The 13596-nt window shown below is 41.4% G+C and overlaps 1 protein-coding gene across 1 annotated transcript in view; it reads left to right on the top strand.

Moving 5' to 3' along the window:
* The window catches only part of trabd2b (TraB domain containing 2B), a 62687-nt gene extending 50785 nt beyond the window's left edge, over positions 1–11902 (top strand). Inside the window, exons 5-7 of the mRNA XM_016471300.1 lie at positions 6479–6569; positions 11297–11545; positions 11648–11902. Coding sequence (XP_016326786.1) covers positions 6479–6569; positions 11297–11545; positions 11648–11873 — 566 coding nt within the window. The 3' untranslated portion in view covers positions 11874–11902. The remainder of the gene's footprint in view (positions 1–6478; positions 6570–11296; positions 11546–11647) is intronic.
* The last annotated feature ends 1694 nt before the right edge of the window (positions 11903–13596 follow it).

Raw genomic sequence — 13596 nt, 5'->3', positions numbered from 1 at the left:
CGCCACAGAATAAGCCTTAAAAGTTCTCAGAGGTGCAACAGCGCGTTTATATATATGTTTTCGATGCAGAGTGCAAATGGCTGTGCATTTATTTGTGTTTTTAACTCGATGGAAGTGAAATGAAACTGTCTGAACGCGAAGCTGTGTGTGTTGTCTGTCTCTCTTCTTCCCCCTCCTCCGCTCCGCTGCGCACCACGCCCACGTTTTTAGTATTTTTTAAAACTGTGGTGAGAACTAACCAGTGCTGAAACGGTGGGTTTCATGACCCTTTAAATTAAATGCTATTTTAGGAAGAGTAAAATTAATTATTTTTTTCTTTTTTTTTAAATGTACAATTATTACATATATAAAAAATGTCACTAAATTTAAACAGACAATAACTATGACTTAAACTAAAAAACTGATGTGTAAAACACTGCTCATAAACCTAAAACATTGGCTGTATGTGTATGTATGCTCTTGTGTGTCATGTATCATGTATCACAAAGGTGCTGACATATTTGGACACAACCCAAAATACTCAAACCAACGCCTGAACCGCTCACAGTACATCTTCTGAGTACGATAAGGAGTGGAGAAGGGGGTATGGAAAAAGTATGCACCAAAGAAGTCCTGCTATAAAGTGATAGAGAGCCCTAATTACCCCAAGAGAGAAAACGAAAACAAGTCTGATGAAAGTCAGAGAGAGAAAGAGAGAGAGCACATAGTTTAAGCTGTAGATTCGCACATTACAGTAAAAGCCAGGCTGTAAGGACATTAGTCAAACATTCACATTTATTAATATGGCAGACACTGTTATTTAAAGCCACTTACAGTGAATTCAAGGTATGCACGTTCCCTGGGAATCGAACCTATGGAATCATTCCCACCATGCTCTACCAATAAAGCTATGGGTTGACAAAAAAATACTCCTGTTACAGCAATGGAAACACCACATGTGCTGTTTTCAGACTGAATCAGAGGGAATGAACTGACAGTCACTGCACCTGTCTCATCTCTGTGATTTGGACGAAGGCTTTGGGCATAACTAGTGAAAAGCCAGGAGCCTTTGCTAAGCCTTTGCTTTTGCTTTTGCAAATGGATTTGTTTAAGGCCTGTGTGTACTGGCTGTGTTTTCAGGATTTCTTAACAGCAGTTTGTTCTTGGTAATCGGAATATGCTAACTGCGGTCACGAAATAAACATCACAAATATACATAATGAACTGTATCAGCCTTTGGAGAGCTGCGAATCTGTGTGTGCGGAGCACGGGTTTGTTTGTTTGTTTCTGGGTCTGTATATTTATTTATCGTGTGCCAGTGTTTTGGGTGTGGGTGCCTACAAAGAATGAAAGCAAGAGATTAGTTCAGGCTGATTTGTTTTGTAGCATGCGCCTGCCTCCTTGCATTAATTAAAGGAGAACGCTTCAGTAATGGTGCATTCAAGTCCTGCTGGGAAGTTCATATTTATGAGTTGGGAAGTCATCATTATGGCGTCAGGTATGGCTGCATGAGGAATTGTATTTTAATCATGATCACGATTTCTGCTTCGAGTTATTAAACATAATCATCTGAAATCTGCAGTTGCCAGATTTCAAAAGTTTAAATATCCCAATTAGAGCTTTTTTCATAAATCGATTCATTGTCTGCCCAGTGGTTTACATAGTCTTCCCAACCTGGCAACCATGTATATGCATTCTCTCTACATTATGGAAAAAGTGCTGAGGAGTTGAAAATACAGGCAAACATGTAAGTTGGAGTTTAGTGATCTGGGTCACACTTTATTTTAAGATCCAATTCTTACTATTAACAAACCATATGACTTTTGCCTCAAACTACTAATTTGCTGCTTTGTAATAGTTAGAAAGGTAGTTGTTAAGTTTAGGTATTGGGTAGGATTTGTCAGACTTTTGGACCTGTTTTGCCCCCGTAGTCCTTCCTGTGTTTCCTTATTTGGTCATGTTCCTGTCCTTGTTTAGTTTGATTGTTTTCCATTGATGTCACCTGTGTTCCCCTGATTGCCCTGTGTTTAAAAGTCCTAGTCTGTTCAGTTTGTGTTTGTCAGACCTACTCGTTCTATACGTGTGTTAGCTCAAGCTCCTATTGTGGATTATCTCCTGAGTTTCCATGATTAAAGACAGTTCTCATTTACTCGTGCCTCCTGCGTGCTTCGTCAACAGTGTAACGTGACAGAAGACCTGAACAAAAACAGTTACCTCCATGTGTTTCCCCTCCGTTTGTTTTCTCATTTTTCTCTCAGTGTTTTCTTTTGTTCCCGTTGTTGATATGGATCCCTTCTTCCGCCCGGAATTCCTCCTCCTCCTCCTGCTGGAGCAGGGGGACAGATCTCTCACTGTTCCAGCTGTTAGCTAGCATCACCAGCTACCCGGACGTCCGAAGATGGTCCTCGAGAGGATTTCGTCGCCTTCGTGGAGTGGACTCTGGCGAGAAACGAGTCGCCATCCACCACCTGCCCCGTGGATGATCTCGTCAGATCCACTCCAGACCCAGCCCACCATTTCCCCACGGTGCGGAGCATCAGCCCGAGCCCACCGATGACGGAGAGCCAATTCCTGCCGCGATCGACGAGCCAGCACAAAGCCGAGCGACTGAGCGGAGGATCGCCCCGGCCGTGGAGCTCAATCCGTTAGACCAGGTGCGAGAGCCGGCGACAATGCCAGCCACAAGGGAGAAAGGTGCGGACGGTGTGAGCGCAGAGAGGAGCTTCGCCCCCTGTACCGTGGCTGAGGGTGAGCTGAGTATGGCGCGGCGAATGTGCCACACCGAAGAGGAGAGAGAGCTCCAGTCCCCGAATCCAGTCCAGAGCGCCCTCCAGTGCCCGTGCCTCGAAAGTGCCCTCAAGTGTCTGCTCCTCCAGAGTGCCATCCTGTTCCCGTGTGTTCAGCCTAGAGGGGGCTCCCGATCCAGAGTTTAGCCCTGAATGCCCGGAGGCTCACAAATACCCGCCCTCCCACTCGCTCCTGCCTCCTCCACCACTGTCGTCTGGCAGCCCCTCGGTACGCTCTCAGCCCACCATTATTACGGTGCGAGCTCCGCGGGTCTGCCATCCTCCAGCGTCGCCATGGCTGGAGCATCCCTCACCTCCGTCTTCAGCCTCCGAGGCCCGGACTTGGCCTCGGCCCGTAGACCCAGCGGCTCCACCTCAGCTCCTAGCTCCCTCGCCTCCACCGTCACCCGTCGATCCACCAGCTCCACCGGGCTCCCTCGTCCCTCCGGCTCCGCCTTGGTCAGGGGGGTCGACCCACCATCGCCTCAGGACTCCGCTCCTCCGGCTGCACCTCGTCGCTCTGTCCCACCGGCTCCTCCTCCTCCATGGCTCCTCCCTCCGTCGGCTCCACCGTGGGTCGCTATCGTGGCCTGGATTCGGGGACTGGAGCCCTCTCCTCTTCGGTGTGGCACATTCGCCGCGCCATACTCAGCTCACCCTCAGCCGCGTGCTCCTCCTGCTCCGGGCCCCTCCTGTCTCCTCCCTGGCTCCTCCCTCCTTCGTGCCTGTGTTTCCTTATCTGGTCATGTTCCTGTCCTCGTTTAGTTTGATTATGTTCCATTGATGTCACCCGTGTTCCCCTGATTGCCCTGTGTTTAAAAGTCCTAGTCTGTTCAGTTTGTCTTTGTCAGGTCTACAACTTCTCTACATGTGTTGGCTCAAGCTCCCATTGTGGATGATCTCCTGTGTTTCTTGATTAAAGACTGTTAAACGTTTCGGCCTCCAACATCAGGCCCTCTCCAGTCTGGCCCTTCAACATCAGGCCCCCTCCAGTCTGGCCCTTCAACATCAGGCCTTCTCCAGCCTGGGCCTTCAAAATCACCAAAGGGTCCTTGTCTATTGCTCTCTTCCCCTGATTCACCTCTGTCTGAGTCCTCTGACACAGAAGGCGACGCAGAAGTCAGGCAGTGTATATAAATGCCTGCATAGGGACACATTTTACCCCCCTTGACTCACTATCTGATGATGCCATCTTAAGAAAATTATGGCTTCCAAGGGCCAAGATCCTTGAACTACTACAGGTTGTGAAACCACATCTTCAGAGGGCAACAAGAAGAAACAACGCCTTAAGTTCAGCTGTGCAGTTATTAGCTACACTGCATTATTATGCTGTTGGAAGTTTTATGGAGGTGGTGGGTGATGGCCTGGGGCTCAGCAAATCTTCAGTCAGCAAAACTGTGACAGCAGTAACACCTTTGCTGTTACAGCTTATGAAGAACATCCTGATTTCCCCCCAAACTCCTGAAGAAATCAACAGTTCTACAGTATTGACAACATCCCCAGAGTGATTGGCATCATCGATGGCACCCTTATCCCAGTGTCAAGCCCTGTGGTAAATGAGCCCTTGTACATTTGCAGGAAGGGCTATCCAGCCATTAATGTTCAAATAGTTTGTGATCACCGGGGGATGTTCACTGACATTGTGGCAAAATGGTTTAATAGACATGCTAATAAGCAACTAGTTAATAGTGAGAACTGATCCCTATACTAAAGTGTTACCATGCTCTCTATTGAGATATTCTACTCAAATTAAAAGTGTAATAAAGCCAGTCTGTTTTCTTTCACATGGTTGTTTGCATTGTTTAAATAAATCTGTGAGCAAACCATGCGAGTTGATGTTTTCTTGATTTGTGCTTATGTGAAAATGCAATAATTGTAATGAAATGCAAAAAGATTTAAAATGACAATAATCGTGATTAATAATCGGGGTTCTATTTTTAAATAATCATGAGTATCCATTTGACCATTATTGAGCAACCTTAACGTCAGGTATAATCAAGTCAGTTTGGTCAGAGCAAGATGGCGATGTATCTTTTCTACAAAAAAATTCAGCAAGATTTTTTTAACTCTTAAAAAAGATGAATAAAGAATGCACATCAGCTGTGTTTTTGTAAATTTAATCGTTAAATATTCCATAGAAATTGTACAATACTATCATATTTTGTTTCAACACAATTTAAGTAGTTTTATTGTAAATAAAAATGACCATCAACGTTGCATCTATTGCCCTTGACCTATTGTCTCACTGTCATGTCACCAACTCGGAAACTCTGGGCTTCAAGAAAGTTCAGAGTTTTCTACTTATAATTACGATTTGGTGGTGGCGTTCATGTGCATTCAACTCATAAATACTATCTATCTGACAAGACTTGAATGCACCAAAGTCCCTAAACAAGTCCTAAACAAGAAACACCTCAACAATTTAGTATCCAGGTGACCAACCCAACTCACCGCAGCCTGAAACCTAAGCTAACTACTTCCTCTAGCCAAACACTTCTTGAGTAACCACTTCCTCCAGTAGCCAAACACATATGAGTTTCCCACATGTAATTACGACTTGGTGGTGAAGTTCATGTGCGTTTAACTTGTAGATACGATATTTCCAACATGACGTGAACGTATCATGCAGCCTTAAAAAGTCCCAACCAAGAAAAATCTCACCAATTTGGTAGCCAGGTGACCACCCGCACCTCACCGCAGCCTGAAACCTAAGCCAACTACTTCCTCTAGTAACTGAACACTTCTCGAGTAACTACTTCCTCCAGTTGCCAAAGTCTGTGAGAGTGCTCTGTCCGGCGGGGTTATTTATGTGGCTGGAACCCTGCAAATAAATACAGCACATAAATTGAACTGCTCGACCTCACACGCAGAATACAGAAGCATGGCTGTTTTACTCAACGTTTCCATAAAAGTACATTCTAACCGAGTTTAATATGAACATTAAACAGAGGATGTGGGTGTGAAAGCCTGCTGATCGTGCCGCTGTGTCATTGAACCTGTCCGAGTCTGGCACTGGGATAGGAGACGAGGTGAGGAACACAACGGGACTGCCTCAATGGGCCGCCTGTTTCTTCCCACCATGCCGAAGGCCGTAGCGCCGTAATCTGGCCGTCAGATCTGACCGACGCTCAGCGGTAGCCTCTTCACGCTCCGTGCCAGTCGCCCCAGCAGCCTTTGAACTTGGCAGCCAAGAAAGCACCGCGGGCCCCTCGCTCCCCCTCCCCCGCCCTGTCTCCACGACTGATCAGCAAAATAATGATGATAAAGAAGCATGAAAAGAGACAGCCTTGAAGATTTTCAGCATGCCGTTAATAAGCTCGCGGAGCATGCTGAGGCGATGAGGTCAGGCTGTATTAGCGCTTATTGCTGGGTTGAGTGACACATGGGATTATCAGCTGCGTGGAGAAGTGAAACAGCTTTCATCAGCGTGGCGCTGGAGCGCGTGTGTTTGATGTCTCAAGAGTGAAGGAATTATGAGTGTATTATATGTGAGAGCCAAGGTGGAGAGACAGTAGCACGGGGCATTTTATATAGCCTCATTCTTGAAGGAACAAGTGCACCTCGAGATCAAGAACAAAAGAAAAGGAGGGTTCTTGAGACAGCGTCACCCCCATGACTACATGCACTTATCTGCTTTCTCTTACTATTTGCACACACCCACCTGAAACCTTTCCTCTTTAACATGGTTGCTACTTGTTTCTTGTGTGCTGCAGGTCATTTCCTGGGGAATCACAGTGTACTGGACATCCTGCGCCAGGAGGGCTATGAGGTGGAGCACACACCAGCACAAGAGCCCATCACACAGTGAGTACACACACTCATACACACTCCACACCAGAGTTGTGCAAAATTCAGAATTGAACAATTGGCTCCCATTGAGTTTATGAGTGTGTTGGCCACATCACACAGGAAACTGAATTTGAATTTGAATTGGAATGACAAGAAGTAAAATCTACTGAATTACAACGCCAAGAAATTCAACACAGGTAATGCATTCTGGGAGTTCTCCTCCACCCTGGTCCACAATAGTTAATTTATCAAGTATGAATGAATATATAAACTAAATACAAAATTTCTATAGTATGCATAGAAATCTACCATCTATCTAAATGTATCTATCTATCTATCTATCTATCTATCTATCTAAAGGCCTATGAACCTTCAAATTTCAAAGCCTTTAAAACTTTTAAACATGGCTTTTTCAAACCAAACTTTAATTTTAGCATGACAAAGCCTTGTTTAAAAAATAATTAAAAGTTAGTTATATGAATTTCTTTACGTTTAACTTCATTTTAATTCTACCTCCTTGCATTAAAATTTGAATTTCAATTCTGCATTCTGTTTGCTACCTCAGTTCAAATTCAGGAACTAAATTTGGTCACACTTAATTTTAAGTCCCAATTCTCGCTATTAAAGGGGTCATATGATGTTGCTAAAAAGAACATTATTTTGTGTATTTGGTGTAATGAAATGAGTTTATGCGGTTTAAGGTTAAAAAAACACATTATTTTCCACATACTGTTTCTCCTCTATGCCCCGCCTTTCTGAAACGTGTCGATTTTTACAAAGCTCATTGGTCTGAAAAGCGAGGTGTGCTCTGATTGGCCAGCTATCCAGTGCGTTGTGATTGGCCGAATTCCTCAAGCGTGTGACAGAAATGTCACGCCTTTACCATATGCCCTGTCCGGCCGGAGCGACGAGACAAAAACATGAAAACCCATTATAAACGAGGCATTTGTTTGTACTTATACTGTCTTTTTACCCGTTGCATTGCATCGCGCCGCGTAAACATAAAACCATGTCTGCATTTGTGATCGGAGAAATGACAAACAACAAGCGCTACTCTACACTGCTCAAAACTTGCGTTTGAATCATCAGTGGCAAATTCTTTAAATATGAAAACATATTTACAGACTGTGAGTCAGAACAGCCGGCATTATAGTCTACTCTCCCAGGATCAGGAAACAGTCCTCCATAAAATGCGCTGCACACATCTGAATATTTGGGTTGAACTGTTCTGGAACAGTGTTGTAAATACAACTTAACCACTGATTTCTAGTCGTGTCCTCTTTTGGAAGGCCAAACAAAGTATTTTCGCTTTCGCAACGAAACACACAGCGTCTTCACAACATGGCGGCGGCAGCAACAATATTAGACCTTATTTCTTTGCGTGAACATTTGGTTGGCATTATGCAAATCTTCCTACATCGTGACGTAGACGTGGGGGCGTGTTTAAACCAGTGTTAATCACGAACATCTTGTAACACTCCGAAGAGAAAGGAAAACTTGAAATCGCATCATATGACCCCTTTAACAAACCATTAACAATGACATTTGCCTCAATAAACTCCTAATTTGCTGCTTATTAATAGTTAATAAGGTAGTTGTTAAGTTTAGTTATGTCACGCTACGGTAAAATGAAATGCACAAAGAAGACGATGAACAATGCAAATAGTCTTTAATAATCCACAATAGGGCAAATACAAAACAGACAGGCAGGAAACACACGTATGGACCAAGTAGACCAGACGACAAACAGTGAACTGAACACAACTTAAATAGGAGGACTGATGAGGGTAATTAATGACACACACCTGAACCAAATGACAATCAGACATGAGGGAAAACTGGGTCACACAGAGCACATGAGGGAGGAAGACAACAAAACAGTTCAAAGGGGTTTGACAAGTTATTAAGTAGGATTATGGATGTAGAATATGCTCATTCAGATTATGTGCTTTATAAAGGTCCTTGCACACCGAATCCGAAATTTTTGTATGCGTTTTTTCGTATTCTTCATCTTTTCCTATCAAAATGCTTGCTTTTTATGACGGACGAAAGTTTCGGAGGCAGTGTGTAAACGTGATTGGCACAACGTGAGGTGCAAAAATTTCAGACCTTAAGTACTAATAAACAGCCAATATGTTAATAATAGGCATGTTAATAAGCAACTTTAGGGAATTGGTCCCTATACTAAAGCGTTACCCTAAATTTAAAATGGCGCACAATTCGGCTTCACACTCTTGGTTCTCACAAAGAACAGTTCTTCTCTTCACCTTTTCCTCCCTATTCAGATTCTGTCCTCTTCTAATTCATTTTCTTCCTATGCCAATACCTTGCCCCCACTCCTAATAATTATGAAGTTATTTAAACAACAAACTTTCCCGAATATTCTGTGGCACAGAATATAATGAAGCGTACTACATACACAGGCTCAGCAATGTATCGTGCTTCACCACATCGAAACCCCAAGCACATTGTAATTCACTGAGAGGATATTCCACTTACTGTGCTAAACTGCAAACAGAGTTAAACTATCCCTTTGATCTCCCCCTGCTAACCATGACGGAGTGGGCCAGACCAGCTCTGTGCCAACTCATGCCTCACCCATTTGTCTTGTAGAGAGGGGTGCTATGCCTGCTCAGACAAAGACAACCCACCTTCATCGTTGGCATACTCGTACCATTACTCAACAGGCCTTTAGGGGAGCTGGAAAGAGGTGATCCAAAGGCTGTGTAGGTTGTACTCATTAAATAGCTGTTGTAATGGCTCCAACACCCAACAAAGGCGCAAATGGAAAAATGAGAACGCCGAGCAATTGAACGGTCCCAGAAAGGTAGTTCGAATCGCAAAGCGCCCAACCACCACCGCAACATCCAGCCGGTGTCGTTTGAAAAACCTCCTGTTGCAAATTTTAGTGCAAACATTTTCCTTTGGCACACTGCGGCGGTGGAAGTAATAGAGGCAGAGAAAGCGAGCGTGAAGGGGGGTTCTCAGATTGCTAGAGATGATGACAGTGGCTGTGGTAACAAGCTGACAGCTGGATGGACCGGCTGAATGACGGACTGACTGTGGTTTAGAAACACGAGCCCTTTCAGCTTTATAGGCCTGCTCCCTTCGGCTCGCTTCCTCTCCACTGTAAAGCGAAAAAATGAGGTGATATGATGGGCAAATATAACAACGTGCAATGGCAGCTCATAAACCACAAACTCGAGGCCCGAAAACAGTCCTGTAGTGTGTTTGTGGTGCACATATGGGTGATTACGAGATTCAAACCAAACAAAACACTTTGTGGACGTACTAAACACGGCGGGTTGGCCTAACCACAATGAGGCAGTTCGGAATGAAGGACGGTTTACCAAATGTCGTCATGGTTACCCAGTGTGCATGGCTTTGGCTGATGTTTACTGCAATAAAATGCCCCAGTGGGCACTCACAAGCTGGAGGTGACAAGTATAGAGTGGCATAAACTTGGGCAATACTACGCCCTACTGGTACACTATGGTAAAGTCTATGTCCAAATGTCTCTAATATTCAATTCTTTAGTTAAAATTAATGATACTAAGGTCGTGATTATATAATACATTTAATAGCAACATGGATTGGTATGTAAGCCTAAACTTGGATATCAGTAAGGGAGCTCAAGGCTTTGAGGTTGTGGCTTTAACCTCACTGGCTCTTTGTGAATTCTTAGCAAGCCGAAAGGTTGATATCACGCTGTTTGAAGTCCAAAGAAGTCCACACACACTCACACTAAGCCAGAGCTTTTTTGAAACACTGCTAGGATGTTATCTCCAGTACTTCAAAGGTGTCTCCTGACACTGCCCAGTTCTCAAATAACCTTCATATGTATAAATCCAATTTTTTATATTAAAAATCCAGACCAATAGAGATATACAGAGAATTATTTTCATGTCATAAATGGCTGATGTTGAAATATTCATTAATAATAAAATTAATAAAATGTTTAACCAAATAAAAACTCAAATTAGTCCATTTAAATGCTACAATTGAATTTATATTAAAATAAATCAATTATTAAAATAGATATTAAAATTCTGCCCCCTATCAGTAACTCAAGAGTTATGTTCATGATGTAAATGGTTAATTGTAAAATACTTAATTTTATCTAAGAACACATAATAATAATTGCAATAATTATTTTAAATAAATTAACTAAAACATCACTGAAAAATGTGGTGTGGGATTTACTTTGAAACCATTTTCACTCAGAAATTGCAAGTTAATTTCAATAATTACAAATGCCATTATTATAATAATTACAAATAAAAGACTTGGCAAGTAACACATTGATTTAAACACAAAATTCTGAAGTAGAAAGGCTTATTTATAGTATAAATAATATGATTATTTATGATGATATAGTATTTTCTTTTAAAACATACTCCAGTAATCTGAGTTTTATTTACAACTTCAAAAAATATATTTGTTAAGTTTAAAATGTACCATTTTTATGGCTGCAACTCAATTTAGACATCACAACATTATAATGGGGAAAAAACGGATATTTTGAGATTTACTTAAATATCTACATTATTAAATAATTAAACGTATAGTTAAATATTTCAGTGAGCGTTAGATGACAGCAGAAATCTCGAATATTGTCTCATGACAAATATGGTGCTGATATAGCACGCACCTTAATTTTAAGCATATATATTGATATAGTACTTATTTCAAATTTAACTTTTGCATACCTCAAGTTTTATAACTTCCACATGTTCTCACAGAAGGAGCTGGTCTGAGGTGGAGGGGACTACTGTGAATCCCACTGAAGACAGCTCTGAATCAGTGACGGAATGGACATCAGAACCTCCTGAGCTAGAGGAAATCAGCCAGGAAGAACTCTCCCACATGCTGCTGCCAGACAGTCTTAGCCAGCTAGAGGAGTTTGGCCGCTACAAACGCCCCCGTAAAACCCATCATGCACACAGTCGACCACGGCTGTTCAGTGACCTGTGGGTGCGCATAGGAGACAGGTGAGGACAGAACACATGCCAGAAACCACATTTCCACAAAAGGGAATTCAAAGCTGCTTTTAACTAACAAAATCCACATTTTTGTTCTCATGTTGACCTCAGCACGACTCCAAACCCGAATATAAGGATAACCAATGGCTATGTGACGGTGGAACCTCCTCGAACACGACAGGAACAACAGCAAAGACGAACGCCACTCCGAGACAGACTGAAGCCCCCAAGCCAGCCCACAAACCCCAGCGCACTTGACTTCGCTGCTCCAAACTCAACATATGCGCTGACTTGCCTTTTGGCCTGTCTCATTTCACAACTGCTTTTCACTTCCTGAAGAGGGAAATGGGTCTCTTGGAAGCTCACAAACCAACTCAATCAGAATTTTATCTGAGTGACTTTGCCTGTGGCGAAAATAAATGGCAGTGAAGTACATTTAGGTACTGCTTAGATCAATTTTGGGTGTCTGCCTACAGTAAATTAGTTGCCGCAGTATGTAATAGTAGACGTATGTGAGTAATTTCTAATTGTTACATCTGGCAGAATGGTAGTCGGTAAGAATAACAATAAGAGAAAAACAAGAACATTTTGTTATACTTATGCAATAAGAATCAGCTAAGATTGTACCTTTTTATGTGAATACCACCATGACTGTTCCCTATCGCCCCATCAGAGCAGACAGCAAAATATGAATGTGCATTTTTTTCTAATAAATGAAATGGGGCTAAAAGAAACTATACCAAAATTATCAATATGATAAAAAAGGTTAAACACCTAAATTATATAATAGAGGCTTATTATGTGATATGGTCACTGACAGATAACTTAAATAGTTCACAGAGATGACACTTATATTTTGTAAATTGTGCATTTGTTCATACAGAATTTTTATATTTATTATTTCATGAAGAGTATATTTTCATGGATTTCTCAAGTATTAAAGTTATAGTTATGTAAACAAACTTCACTTGTCCTGTCCATTGATATTTTGCAGCGTTGCTGAGAAATCAACGTATACTGCCCTCTACTGGCACTCAAACCATAAAATGTTATTATAATTTTGTATAATATCATTTTATTATTATTATTATAATTATTTATTACATTTACAATTTTACAATTGTAAAAACAAATACGAATATAGTTTTTATTAAATAGGGATGGAAATGGTATGGTCGACATGGTATTAGAATACACGTTCAAAGATGATTTAACACATAATTGAAATGAACAGTTCACCCAAAAATGAACAAAAATTAAAACTGCGTTAGAATGCGGTAAGTAAAAATGACAACATTCTTATTGTCGGATAAACTTTCCCTTCACACCCATTTAATGTAATCCCCATTTGTAAGTCGCTTTGGATAAAAGCGTCTGCTAAATGACTAAATGTAAATGAAAATGTAATAAATCCATCCTGTTTTAGCCACTAGGTGGCAGACAACGCCTTTGTAACTGAAAGAAATGGGTTGCAGTCTAACATGCAACCTCAAGAAATACGTTTCAAAAGATGCATGGTTTGTCTACGTTCAATAATCCTGGTTTAAAAAATTATTATCAGATTTTTATATAACAATATAATTTTAAGTTCTTATAACGAACAGTTCTGATATAAATAATAAAAGCTATAACACAGTAGGCCTACTATGTAAGAAAATGCAGTAGGCCTAACAATAACAATCCTTGTCATGCTTTTATCTTTAGAAGTTCTTTCTCAATTACACTTTAAAGAAACTAAAAGCACTGACAAATGCTTAATATTAAATGATTTGAAACGCTAGCCTATATATTACATTTGGTTAAAATAAATACAATGGGAACAAAATTAAATTGTTTCCCATCAAATAAATCAGTTTCACTGTCTCATCTATCTAAAATGCATTTTTATGTAGGCTAATTAATTATTCTGCACAATTGTTAATATGTTTTTCCTTCCAATTAAATACTGCAATTGGGTGAAGTTCAAACACTTACAACTTGACATCTCGAGTATTAAATAAAATCAATAAGCAAAGATATCAATTTTATGCATTTCTTTTATATATATATTCACCTCCTGC

Source organism: Sinocyclocheilus anshuiensis, unplaced genomic scaffold, assembly GCF_001515605.1.
Source record: "Sinocyclocheilus anshuiensis isolate Anshui unplaced genomic scaffold, SAMN03320099.WGS_v1.1 scaffold1403, whole genome shotgun sequence".
NCBI lineage: Eukaryota > Metazoa > Chordata > Actinopteri > Cypriniformes > Cyprinidae > Sinocyclocheilus > Sinocyclocheilus anshuiensis.
Note: the sequence above shows the minus strand (reverse complement) of the source record. Positions and strands in the feature narration are given on the sequence as shown.